Source organism: Pangasianodon hypophthalmus, chromosome 12, assembly GCF_027358585.1.
Source record: "Pangasianodon hypophthalmus isolate fPanHyp1 chromosome 12, fPanHyp1.pri, whole genome shotgun sequence".
Classification (NCBI taxonomy): Eukaryota; Metazoa; Chordata; class Actinopteri; order Siluriformes; family Pangasiidae; genus Pangasianodon; species Pangasianodon hypophthalmus.
In genome coordinates, this window is record NC_069721.1 from 25,411,333 (window position 1) to 25,426,332 (window position 15,000).

At 41.2% G+C, this 15,000-nt stretch overlaps 1 protein-coding gene across 2 annotated transcripts in view; it reads right to left on the reverse strand.

Moving 5' to 3' along the window:
• The window catches only part of vclb (vinculin b), a 30,860-nt gene extending 22,421 nt beyond the window's left edge, over nt 1-8,439 (reverse strand). Inside the window, exon 1 of one of the 2 annotated variants that reach the window (XM_034309201.2) lies at nt 8,137-8,439. In XM_034309201.2, coding sequence (XP_034165092.2) covers nt 8,137-8,304 — 168 coding nt within the window. In that variant the 5' untranslated portion in view covers nt 8,305-8,439. The remainder of the gene's footprint in view (nt 1-8,136) is intronic. The other variant, XM_034309203.2, reaches the window with a different exon arrangement.
• Between the last annotated feature and the right edge of the window lie 6,561 nt (nt 8,440-15,000).

A 15,000-nucleotide genomic window follows, 5' to 3' on the forward strand; every position in this document is an offset into this window, starting at 1 on the left:
TTGGAAAAGGTCTATTTTTGTCTAAAATGCAGTTATAACCTGTTATAAGAGGTCATGAGTGGAAGTGGAAGTGATTAGAGAGCTCTCTGGCAGTTCAAACACAGCTGGAAAAAGCTGCTAATGCTGAAGACAGATGATCTGAGTCTGGTTTAAACAGACGGAGCTTTGTCTGGCTCTCAGTCTGATCTAACACACACACACACACACACACACACACTCACACACACACTCACACACACTCACACACACTCACACACACTCTCACACACTCTCACACACACACACTCACACACACTCACACACACTCACACACACTCACACACACACTCACACACACACTCACACACACACTCACACACACACTCACACGCAAACACACGCACTCACACGCAAACACAGAGCACTCAGTGCACTCCAGACAGACTGAAAGGCTTTATAGAGTGCTGGAGAAACAGACACTCATACACACACACACACTCACACACACACACACACACACACTCACACAGCATTGTAAAGAAGACAATCTAATAAGAGCAGGAAGTGCTGGCCTTTGGTCTGAAATGAATGAGATGATGAGACACACAGCCCTGTGAGCTGTTATTACTCAGTAACGTCATGACAACACTCCTCAAATAAACACTATAATCTGAAGGCTTAGAGTTAGTGAACCACACTGAACTGAATAAATACAGACTGAGTTTAGTGTGTGTGTGTGTGTGTGTGTGTGTGTGTGTGTATATGTGTGTATATGCCCAACGCCCTGATAAACAAAAAGCCTCCGGTGATAGAAACACTACATAAAACACACACACGGGGCATAATGTTAAAAAGTCCTTTGACATACAGCATGCTGAATTCTGGATTGTGATTGGTCAGAAGGTGTTGATTAATTCTCTAGCACAGCAGCTCTGACTGTAGTGCAGGTTTGTATTAATGCACTTGTTCTAATACGTTATCGTTTCTATAGTAACAGCTTACAACAGATTAAAAACGTGTGTAATCGTCGATATGTGAGGAGATGTTTATTATGTAACATGCATGGAAGGAGTCTCCAGTGTCAGTGCTTTGTAACAGTCAGAGGTAAAGCTGTAACTTGAAGTTTTCCGACGTCTTCAGGACAGAGGAGTTTACGCTTCTTTGCGGTTTCTCACTAACATGCGCAACATGCTGTTGTGGATATTACATCATCATATTACAGCCCCAAACTAGCTGCTTCCTCTTTTCTCTTCAAAACCACAACACACCAGGACTGAGAATAACCACTTCGCCTTTACGAATAAAACAGCAGGCTTTTCCCTCTCTATAACGGCTTCTTAACAACTGAAACACACACACACACACACACACACACACACTTACTTACTCATCTGTTAAGTATGCAAATCACTTCTGACTCTCTCTCTTACACAAAAACACACACATAGTAGCACCAACCCACATACACATCACATGACGAACACATGAACACACACACACACACACACACACATACACGACTCATCGGGTAGAATAGGTGTAGTCTCTTTCTCTAACCCTAACCCTAACCCTAATCTCTCCATCCTGTCAGGACTTCCTGAATCAGATCTTTACCTTACACACACACACACACACACACACACACACACACACACACACACACACACAGAGCTGCTTGTCTGCTGATAACTCAGTGACTGGAGAACTGCTGCATTAGGAGAAGTTCTTCTTCTTAAGCTTTACATAAACAGGATGTAGAGAAGAAGTAAACTTTATTTATAGCAGTGTAAAGTAAAGAACAGCACAATAAGACAGCTGCACTAGTCGAGTTTTCTGGATTTACATCTCTAGAGCTGCTACAGTTTCTCATTTCTCAGAGCTTTCAAAATATCACAGCAGCTAGAACTTCACCAGTGTCTCATTCCTCGCAGGTTCACACCTAGCTAGTTCCCATTTTCATTTTGATCTCTAGAGCTTCTTGTTTTTTTTTTTTTAGCAGTATGTTGTTTTATTGAGCTTTATATGTCTAATTCTCTAGATGTTCATCAGTGTCTTGTTTTCTACAGCTTTATTTTAAGATCTTATTTAACTGATCGTTATCAGTTTGTAGATTTAAACGGTGACCACTCAGCACGTTATCGAGTAGAATATGGCGTTCCGCAGGGTTCAGTCTTAGGCCCACTGCTTTTCACGTTATACATGCTCCCTTTAGGTAACATAATCCATAAACATAATATTAGCTTCCATTGTTATGCTGATGACACACAGTTATACGTCTCAGCTAGGCCAGATGAGAATAGCCAGTTAAAGAAAGTTGAGGCATGTGCGATAGACATAAGAGACTGGATGCTAAGCAACTTTCTCCTGCTAAACCCAGAAAAAACAGAGGTTCTGGTACTGGGACCACAAGCCGCTAGAAGTAAGTTTAGAGATCACACTGTTACTTTAGATGGTCTCTCTGTTTCAAGTAGTCTAACAGTAAAAGATCTCGGTGTGATTATAGACTCTAATCTCTCATTTGAGGCGCATGTAGATAATGTAAGCAGGTTAGCATTTTTCCACCTCAGAAATATCGCTAAGATTAGAAATATACTTTCGCTAAGTGATGCTGAAAAACTAGTCCATGCATTTATCACGTCCAGATTAGATTACTGTAATGCTTTACTATCTGGATGTTCGTCTAGCTTCATTGAGATTGCACAAACATTTCTGATGAGTTTTAACTCAACAAAGACACATACAGCAGCACTAGAGTCCAATTTTCTAGATCTTCACTTTGCCCAGTTGATGTTAATTTAAAACTCTAGTTCGGCCTTGAAAACGTTACATTGCCTAGAAGTCTCATTCCTGAAAGCTTTATTTTGTCTCGTTCTCTAGAGCCTCCTCTAACATTTCATTCTCCAGAGTGTCCTCAGCATGTAGATCTACAGAGCTTTCCTAGTGTCTGGTCTCTCTAGAGCTTTACTAAGAGCTGCACAGCAATGTCTAGCGAATTTTAAACCCACAAAGACAGTTCAGTCTTCTAGACCTTCAATACTGACCAGTTTGGGAAGATTTAATCTCTAGATCTGATATAGTTTCTCCTTGAAAATGGTACAGCCCCTAGAACTTCACCAGTATCTCATTCCACGCTAGTTTTCCAGAGTTTTCAAGAACTTCACTTTTACTTTGTTCACCAGACCATCCTTATTGGCTAGTTCTCTAGACTGTCTCAGATGTCTAATGCTCTAGAGTTTCATCAGAGTCTGGTATCTCTAAAGCTTCACCAAGATTGCATAACAGTCTCTAATGAGTTTTAATTCCACATTAGAAGAGAGTTTCTTCAGTCTAGAACTTTACTAATGTTTATACTGAGGGACTTTAGAGTTTAGAGCCTTGCTCAGTAATGTCTCACTTCCTAGCGCTTCTCACACGGCTAATTCTCTAGAACCTACGAAGCACCTCGTTCTCATCCCAAAACTGTTTTCTAGAGCTTCATCAGTTATAGTTTTGTTTCATTGTATTGAACTTCCTCAGGGTGTAATTATCTAGAGTCTTTACTGTATAAAGCATGTGGGAATGTGTTAAGTTGAGGTAAAGAAGAAAAAACGTGGGCTGTTGGGTAGTGTGTGTGTGTGTGTGTGTGTGTGTGTGTGTGTGTGTGTGTGTGTGTGTGAGAGAGAGAGAGAGAGCGAAACCCACTGAGGTGAGACTCCAGACCACACATAGCTCTGAGGAACCTTGCTGGTGTCACCTGTTTCAGAAGCGGAGGAGTCACATGATGATGTTTCCAAAAACAGCGCTGGTCAAACACACAGTCACACAAAAACAAACCACTGAAACACACATTCCTCAGAGAGCATCGAGCTCCTCAGAGAGCATCAAGCTCCTCAGAGAGCATCAAGCTCCTCAGAGAACTTCGAGCTCCTCAGAGAACTTCGAGCTCCTCAGAGAACATCAAACTAACTGTCAGGAGCTCTATGGCACTCTTTCTGTCTGTGTGTGATTCATGAGCTAGTCACTGACCTGCTCCATGGAAAATATAACACAAATACATCAGAGATTCTTCAGCACTGAGTCAAAGCTTCAATAAACCTACACACTACCCTCAACACACAACCCCCAACACACAACCCCTAAACCCCGAACACACTACCCTCAACACACAACCCTCAACACACAACCCTCAACACACAACCCTCAACACACAACCCCTAAACCCTCAACACACAACCCTCAACACACAACCCTCAACACACAACCCTCAACACACTACCCTCAACACACTACCCTCAACACAATTACCCCTAAACCCCTAACACACTACCCTCAACACACAACCCCCAACACACTACCCTCAACACACTACCCTCAACACAATTACCCCTAAACCCCGAACACAGTACCCCTAACCCCTAACACACTACCCCTAAACCCCAACGCACTACCCCAACCCCTAACACACTACCCCTAAACACCAATATACTACCCCCAACACATTACCCCTAAACCTCAACACACTACCCCAACCCCTAACACACTACCCCTAAACCCCAACACACTACCCCTAAACCCCAACACACTACCCCTAAACCCTAACACACTACCCCTAAACCCTAACACACTACCCCTAACCCCAACACACTACCCCTTGGGGGCAGTCGTGGCCTAATGGATAGAGGGTCGGACTTATAACCCGAAGGTGAACCCGAGTCTCAGGTCCGGCAGGGATTGTAGGTGGGGGGAGTGAATGACCAGCGCTCTCTCCCACCCTCAATACCACCACTGAGGTGAGACCCTTGAGCAAGGCACCGAACCCCCAACTGCTCCCCGGGCGCCGCAGCAAAAAAGGCTGCCCACTGCTCCGGGTGTGTGTTCACAGTGTGTGTGTGTGTGTTCACTACTGTGTGTGCACTTGGATGGGTTAAATGCAGAGCACAAATTCCGAGTATGAGTCACCACACTTGGCCACAAGTCACTTCACTAAACCTCAACACACTACCCCTAACACACTACCCCTAAACTCCAATACGCTACCCCTAAACCTCAACACACTACCCCTAACACACTACCCCTAAACTCCAACACGCTACCCCCAACGCACTACCCTGTACACTAAACTTGTACACTAGCCCTGAGTGGCGCGGCTGCCTGTATCAGCATGTGTGACTTGTTGCCTGCAGCAGCTTTAAAAGGAGTGTGTGTGTGTGTGTGTGTGTGTCAGTGTGACTCTGCGACTATTATAAAGAGAGAATTTATGACAGGGGACAGAGGACTCTCGTCTCCGTCTTTCCGTCGCTGTTTCCACAGAAACGGGAAACAATTCCAGAAGCAGCTCTAGGAAACATGTGATCATTCCTCGGATCGTCCAGAACGGACTGAAACCGCACGCCACCGGAGCAGGGACACGTCGCAAACGCAGTAACCACACTGTTTAAGTTCTGCTTCTGTAGAGAAATGAGTGTGTGAGAAATGAGTGTGTCAAACGGATGGTGTATACACACACACACACACACACACACAGAACTCTGAGGAAGTGTCTAGATGGGTGTGTGCACTAAGAGAGCAGAAAAAACACACTTTACGTCACACACACACATCTGTACTCTTAATCTGTGGAGAGCAAAAGAAGAAGAACAGCACACACAGAATTTAAACCCCACGCGTGGAAGCGCGTGTGTGTGTGTGTGTGTGTGTGTGTGTGTGTGTGTTCCTCAGTGAAGCACATGGTGAACAGCTGTCTGCTAATGAACACAATGAGACAGGAATAGCGCAGTGTCACATTCAGCCTGTCATTAAAGACGCTATTTACACACTTCACTTCCGCAGTGTCACAGCAGTGATACCATATCACACACACACACACACACACACACACACACACACAAAATCATATCACACACACACACACACACACACACACACAAAATCATATCACACAAACACACACACAATCATATCACACACACACACACACACAAAATCATCAAACACACACACAATCATATCACAGACACACACACAAAATCATATCACACACACACTCATTACACACACATCGTGCACACGCACATCATGCACACGCACACACACACACACACACTCATTACACACACATACTCACTACACACACAATTATATCACACACACACAGCGTGCACACACACACTCATTACACACACACACACAAACTCATTACACACACACACACACACAATCATACCACACACTGCACACACACACACACACATTGTACACTCATTACACACACACATCGTGCGCAGACACACAATCATATCACATATTGTGCACACACTCATTACACACATCACACACACACTGATACCACACACACCCACACTCATTACACACACACACATCGTGCACACACTCAATACACACATCACACACACACACCACACACCCATATCACACATACACCATACACACACACACACACACACAAGGGATTTCCGTGTTGTAAAATCAGCTCAGAATCACAGAGTGTGAAGTGTATTTAATCCGTCTGATCAGATCAGTGTTAGTCTACCTGTTCCTCTGCACAAAGTATTGGCCCCCCTCTACCCTGTCCATCAGTACCCCTGCACTGAGAAGATCTGATCACGGTGGTGTTTCATTCTCAGTGCAGCAGTGACACCGACTTCTCCACCGACTTCACCTCCGACTTCTCCACCGACTTCTCCACCGACTTCTCCACCGACTTCTCCACCGACTTCACCTCCGACTTCACCTCCGACTTCTCCACCGACTTCTCCACCGACTTCTCCACCGACTTCTCCACCGACTTCACCTCCGACTTCTCCACCGACTTCACCTCCGACTTCACCTCCGACTTCTCCACCGACTTCTCCACCGACTTCACCTCCGACTTCACCTCCGACTTCTCCACCGACTTCTCCACCGACTTCACCTCCGACTTCTCTAACAACTTCACCACCGACTTCTCTAACAACTTCACCACTGAAGTCATGGTGGTGTTCCATTCTCAGTGTAGCAGTGACTCCGACTTCACCTCCGACTTCACCTCCGACTTCACCTCCGACTTCACCTCCGACTTCTCTAACAACTTCACCACTGAAGTCATGGTGGGGTGCCATTCTCAGTGTAGCAGTGACTCCGACTTCTCTAATGATTTCACCACCGACTTCACCACCGACTTCACCACTGAATATATTTACTGTATTATTACTCACACAGCAGAGGTGGAGGTGAGGATGTGCCTAATCTCCACCGTACCTAATATACACACAGTGAATTCCCCATCATCCTCTATTCCTCTCTCTTGTATAGTTTTACTCTTCAGTAAAGAAAATTGGACAGTTTAGGGTTCTTATCTTCCTAACTGGGTTCTACACTCTTACACTCTTACACTTTATTCTACACTTTTAAAAATAAAGATGTTAGAAAAAGTTCTCTATAAACGAACCATTCTTGGTCACCATGATAAACTGAATGATTTTTTTTTTTTTTTTTTACAAAAGAAAGAAAGAAAAAGGGAAAAACAATCACACAAAAACACACATTCATTCAACTTCAGGAAGCACTTCATCCAGCTCAGGGCCATGTTGGATCCGGAGTCTGTCCTGGGAACGCCGTGCACGAGGCGGGGCAACACACACACACACACACACACACACACACACACACACACATGCACCTAGGGGCACTTTATCTTAGCCAGTCCGCGTCCTGGCATGGTTTTGGGAGGAGGGAGGAAACCGGAGAACCCGGAGTAAACCCCACACAGACACTCGGAACAAACAAGCGCTCAGGATGAACCAGTAACTAAATAAATACACAAATAACCCAAGAAGAAGATGCAGGAAACAGAAAGAAAGACAGGAAGAAATCAAAGGCACAAACAAAGAAATCAATTAATTCACTTTCACTACAAAGATCTTAATTGCTAATTAACATTAATGATTAAAGATCCTGATGAGGTTATTAAAGGTCATTAAAACTCTGCTCATTAAGCTGTCTCTGGTGTGTCAGTACAATGCAGCGCAGTGCTCAGGGTTATTAAAGGTCATGATAAAGCGTCTGCTTTAATGCTCATGTGTGCGAGTGAAAGAGTGAATGAGTGAAAGAGTGAAAGAGTGAATGAGTGAATGAGTGAAAGAGTGAATGAGTGAATGAGTGCAGCTCGTGCTCACTGACCCGGACCAGGTTACTGACTGCAGCCTGCACAGCCGCCACCGGAGCGCACAGATCCGGGATCGCCTTCCCGTCCACCTCGCCCTCCTCGTGCATGATGACCAGGTGAGAGATCTGCTGGGCCACGGGCTCCAGGATGCTCTCTATGGTCTTGGTGTGGAACACCGGCATGGCGAGCAGATGCTTCCTCCTGCACAAGCAAAAAACTCCAGCTGCCTTCTTTACTTTACTTTTAGCTCCTAGAACTTCAGGGTGTTGGATCTCTCTCTCTTACTCACTCTCTCTCTCTCTCTCTCTTTTACTCTCTCTAAGAGTTAGCTCACAACCTCCTCCTCCTCTTTTTCTTCTCCTCCTACTTCTCCTCCTCTTCTCCTCCTCCCAATCCGAGCTCTGCTCACTACCTAGTGCACTACAGACCGCCGCCATTTTGTATCCGAGTTCAGCACTGTTGCTCCTCATGGGTTCTTCTGCACAGTGATGAAACCCTGAAACCCTGAAACCCTGAAAACCTCACAGGAAAAATATGCATTTTTACAAACATAGAAATTTGTCCAAAGCAATAAATGTTGCATTTAACAGCTACATCTATTTTTGTTTTAAAAATATGCAAAACATTTCAAAAACATTTTCAAATAGATTTCATGGTATATTTACCATTTTCCAAAAATATTTTAGAATATCTGTTTTTGTTTTGTTTTGTTGTATTATTATTATTATTATTATTATTATTATTATTATTATTTTGCAGCCCTGAACTGCAAGGTGTGACATCTGTTTATTCGCTATGTCATTATTCTGACTAAATATCTCGCCATTTCAAGATATTATCTCGTTATTTATAACTAGTCAAAATAAAGACATAGCACTTGGAAAACAAAAAATCACATCTTGCAGTTCAGGGCTTCTGTAATTTTGTTATAGTGTAAATAGATCAAAATATATTTTTTTAAAAAAAATACATTTTTAAAAAATGTACATTTATTCTAAAATATTTTTGGTATAGCCTATGCAAAATGTTTTACAATATTTATTTTTATTCTACAATATTTTGCTAGGCTATATGCACAAATATATCAAAAATATTTTTACAATGAATTTTTTTTTAAAAATGTAACTAAATTTATTTGAAAATATTTTTGTATATAGTAAATTTTCAGGAGAAATTTTAAATGTTTAAGGCGTTTTATATACACCGGCACTGTTTTTGTTTGTTTGTTTGTTTGTTTGTTTACAAAGATTTATCTTATAATACACTTTACATATACGTTCACTGAGCACTTTATTAGGAACGCTACACTAACACTGCGTAACCTTCCTGGCAGCTCAGATCAGTCTGGTCTTTCTCCTCTGATCTCTCATCAACAAGGTGTTTCAGCTGCAGATCCTCAGCTCACAGGATGTTTTTTGTTTTTTGCACCATTCTGTGTAAACTCTAGAGACTGCTGTGTGTGAAAATCCATGCAGCAGATCAGCAGTTTCTGAAAAACTCAAACCAGCGCGTCTGGCACCAACAACCATGCCACGGATAAAGTCACAGAGATCACACTGTTTCTTCATGCTGATGTTTGATGTGAACATTAACTGAAGCTCTTGACCTGCATCTGCAGGATTTAATGCATTGCACTGCTGCTGCTGCGTGATTGGCTGATTAAATAATTGCATGAATGTGCAGGTGTACAGGTGTTCCTAATAAAGTGGATATTATTTATGTAAAGGGTTTTGTACAGAACCTTCAGCAAAAACAAAATTTCACAAATAACATTGAAAGAATTAAAATTCTAGGTTGAATATTTTTTTATTATTTTTTTAATTCATAAGCTTGTTTTCTGGAGTTTTTTTTTTAATTTATGATTATATATTTTTATTCTTATATATGAGGAAATAATTGAGTTATTCAGTGTCTAAAGCAAACCCAGACATTAACACTAATGAATCTGTTTTTATTTTAGAGGCTATGATTATGTCTGAAGTGACTCTAGGGCTAGTCTCAGCTGTAGGGAGCAGGGAGCACTGAGCCAACTGAAACACGAGCACTAACTCAACACAACTGCAGCCTCACAGCCAATCAGAGACGGACTACACGCGCATCCGGTCATTGGATTGGTTCGTACCAGCTTGGCCACACCCCCCTACTCGGGACTCTTCCCACTTCCTAGGTGACGTATTAACATTCTTTTGTCCTTATAAGGGAAACGGTTTCGGGACAGAGGATTCCATGAGGATGAAGCCACGCCCTGTTTTTCTTTTCTTCCTTTTCTTTTCTTTTCTTTTCTTTCAGTTTGTAAACTCTTCTTTTCCTGTCCGAGAAATGCGATAACGACACTTCACTCTGTTCCAAATGCTGAACATTAACTCGAATTTATCCCAAAAGGTTCATATTTCACGACTTCAGAACTTGTAATTACGACTTAGTGTGAGTTCAAGTGACGTCACGCCGGGATCAATAAATAAACATGGCCACTACTGGGAATGTGCTGTGCTTTTGTGATTATTATTATTATTATTATAAGGCTTCGTGTAATGTTTAATTGTCCTTCATTTCCAGTTCAGGGACGTGAACACGGAGGCGGAAAATACAGTATCGCAATTAATCACCAAACACAACATCACAAACTCGCAGACAGAGCATTAGTTCCTGCTCTCGCTTACGTTATAGCAGCTATAAAGCGTAAACTCTTCTGTCCTGAAGATGTCGGAAAACTTAACATTACAGCTTTACCTCTGACTGTTACAAAGCGCTGACACTGGAGACTCCTTCCATCCATGTTACATAAACATCTCCTTACATATAACGTTTTTTAATCTGTTTTAATCTGTACACGTCCCTGTGAAAGAGCTGTTGCTATAGAAACGATAACGTATTAGAATGAGCGCATTAATATAAACCTGCGCTACTGTCAGGGCTGCTGTTAGAGAGAATTCATCAACACCTTCTGACCAAACAAACGTGAACGTGTTGTCTCGTGTTACTACAGCCGCATTTTCCTCCTGGTTTCTGCCATTTTGAAAATTAAAGCCATCCACAGTGTCATAACCCAGAATTCTGGTGTCACCAATAACCAAGAGAAAATAAATAAAACCAGCATTTTCCAAAACTTTAACTTCTATCATGTGAAATAGTGTTTGCTGTATCAATCACGGTTATTGACGTTAAGCGATATTAGCTGTACTTCTTATTAAACATAGACTAACCATTCAGTGGTTGAGAACTTCTGCTCTCAGGCTAATTAGCTAATATACTGCAGCTCAGACGCTGTTGCTATCTAAAGTCTTTAGAGGTTGTGCTAAGTTGCTTTCCCTAACAGTTCTTCCAGAACTAATTTCTTTCATGAATGACTCATAAACTAAAATGAATAGCTAAGTCTCCAGGTGAAAAGGTCACTTCTGAGGTGGTTTCTCCTAAAAACATACATCTGTGAAGATGCTCAGTCATCCACATTCTTGGCTTCTTAAAGGAACCTAGAAGGAACCTTATTTTCTGCAGGAAGTTTTGGTCACCGAGCTTGTTTTTCAATGGTTCTCTACTAAGCTCAGGTTCTTCATCGGTTCCTCTGAGTGGTGATACAGACACCACTATTTAAACACTGCATGATTCACACTTTGGACTTTTTAAGTTTTAGTAAACATCATGAGGAACATGCAGATTTGGTGATTTGGTGAAGAAAAACAGCAGGTCACAACTACCTGACACCTGAAGAACAAGAGACACTGAAGACAAAGCAGGGATGAAAGAGGAGTAAACAGGAGGCTATCACTGTCAAACTGGAACAAACCATTACTGAACAGAGGGGGAGGTTTGTGACATCACTCATCACCTACTTACAACATCGCCCTGGTGTGAAAACATGAAGGTTTATACCATTTACACCCTCAGACTTCATATCAATCTCGTGAAGTCACACGTGTGATTCTTCTACCATGCAGAAGAACTGATGAAGAACCTTCAGTGGAAGCTTGGGTACTTATTAGCATAGCTGGATGCTCATTGGAAGGCTGTTGAGGCTTAGTAAATGCCACACATTCCTCCCTGCAGTGATAAAGTGTAGTAACGGTGTGATCAGCACGTTTCCGACGCTCTGCCAGTCCAACTCGCTCAGGAATTCCCATCGTTTTCCTCCAGAGAAAAGCACACTCATTTCATGGCCTAATATGGAAGAATCCAAAACAGAGGAATGGAGGAAGTGGCTGTGCAGAAGTAAACACAGTTACACTCGTTCAACTGCACCCTCATCTGCTCCAGCTCTCCACTCCAGCTCTCCACTCCTCCATCAACAATGCCCCCTGTTTCTCCCTGAAATATCCACAACTGCCCTTCTGTGGTAGGTACCACTATTTACTACACACTGGCCTGAATTTTCAGTACTGATCAAAGAGTTCAGAACTTGCCTTGAGTACCACAAACATCCATCCTGAGTGTTCAGTACTGATTAAAGAGTTCAGGACTTCTCTTGAGTACCACAAACATCCATCCTGAGCGTTCAGTACTGCTCAAAGAATTCAGAACTTCCCTTGAATACCACAAACATCCATCCTGAGTGTTCAGTACTGATCAAAGAGTTCAGAACTTGCCTTGAGTACCACATTCGACCATCCTGAGTGTTCAGTACTGCTCAAAGAATTCAGAACTTTCCTTGAGTACCACATTTGACCATCCTGAGTGTTCAGTACCGCTCAAAGAGTTCAGATCTTCCCTTGAATACCACAAACATCCATCCTGAGTGTTCAGTACTGATCAAAGAGTTCAGAACTTTCCTTGAGTACCACATTCGACCATCCTGAGTGTTCAGTACTGCTCAAAGAATTCAGAACTTTCCTTGAGTACCACAAACATCCATCCTGAATTTTCAGTACTGCTCTATGGACTTCCATCGTCTCTTGATTAGCATTAATTACTCTCTTGGGTGTTCAGTACTAGCCTAGAAATTCAGTATTTTTCCAGACAAGTGACTGTAATTTTCAAGACTATCCCAAGTTACACACACACACACACACACACACACACACACCATCCTCTAGTAATGTTCAGTATATAATTAGTGACAGTATGCGAGTATCCACAGTACAGGGAAGCGTTTCTACACCACAATATTCACATCCACCTTCTCAGTGAAACATTTATAAACATCACCTGGTGTTCAGGTGCAACATCCCACACTGTAACACTGTATTCCTCATTAATGAGGACCAGCAGAGGGATTAAACTGGATTAGTGTTTAATATCAGAGGAAATGAATTAGCAGGGGACTGAACTGTGTTTCACAGCTGTGTGCTGCCACCTACTGGACACACACGCAACAGCGAGCAAAAAACACAGCTTCAGGATTAATAACTGTGAAATATGTATGATAGCATAGAGCCTTTTACTTCTGTTCACTGTGTGTGTGTGCGCATGTGTGTGTGTGTGTAAAATGGCCATGAAATGAGTCTTCCTTTCAGCTACACATCAGCTACACTGACCTTGACGTCTAACACAGCTGTCTAAACAAAACTCACACACATCAGGTTTATAATGCTGACTGATTACAAAGAGAGAATTCAAGACCCAAACAGGAAGTGACAAAACAGCATAGTTTTATAAGTACACTGTCTATAACCCTTTCGTACACAGTGTCCACACTTACGGACAATTACAGTGAGAGTGACAGCGAGAGTCAGTTTAAGTCTCTCTCTCTCTTTTTTAAACATATATTTTTAAATATTTTAGAAATTTAAGATGTAAATTGCCTCCAAATCACTTGTGCATTACTGTAAATTAAACTTCTGTACTGCACTCTAGACTCTAGATCTGTCGTTGTCAATCTTTACTAACTTTATACATTAAATAAAAAAAATTAATGTCAAAAAATTTAAGTAAAAATGTTTTGTGCCAGACTTGCCTTAGTTTTTTTTTTTTTAACTAGAATTTTTTATATATTTTTTTTAAATAGTATTGGTTTAGGGAAGTTTTTTTAACCTCCTTGCTTAAAGCAAGTCCTAAACTGTGTACATTTTGTATGTTTAGAAATTTTTTTCTTTAACATTACATATTTTAAACCTGAATGTTAAAAATGTTGGACATTAGAAGCTTAAATTCATTTCCAGTCATACTGTTCTAACCTTTTTTTTTTAAACTCATGGACAATCTATTTACTTTTTAATATAAGCAACATTTTGAATCAAAATTCATATCCTGTCCTTTTAAGCAAATTAGAAAGAAAAAAAAAAGTACACTGTATTTGCTAATATTTTTTATCTATGGGTATGTTTATCTTATTTATCTACAGTATATAATCATCTATACGTTCATGTACCTGTCTCTCTATAACATCTATAACATATATATATATATCTATATCCCTATGATTATATAAACGCTCTGTGTGTAACTCTATCTGTACTCAAGAGATCTGAGATCTCACCTTGAGATTTGAATGTCTGTTTTACAATTTATATAATTAAGAAATATAATTTGAGAAGATTATAAGATAAAAAGTGAGTGTATATACTGTATGTATATAATAACGACGCCATTTTGAAGTATCGCAGAGTCCAGACCTGATCTAAAGAAGAGAGTTACAACAGAAAAGTCACAAAGAACGTTAACGTTTCTAACATAAGAAGCATTTGTGACCAAACTTCAAATTTCTTGCTGCTAAATCTGACATTTATTTGTCTTTGTTTTGTTCTTTGTGTTTGACTGTCTCTCTCTAACGTGTCTATTTAACATTAAATTTATTATTTTATTAGTATCTGTATATTCTCTCATCGCTCTAACGTGTCTATCAGTATTACTTATTGTAAAAACCTGTAATTTCATGTGATTTTACGATTTTTTTTATTCATAAACTTTCACACACTCTAGTGCTGCTGAATAACATTCAAAGTTTA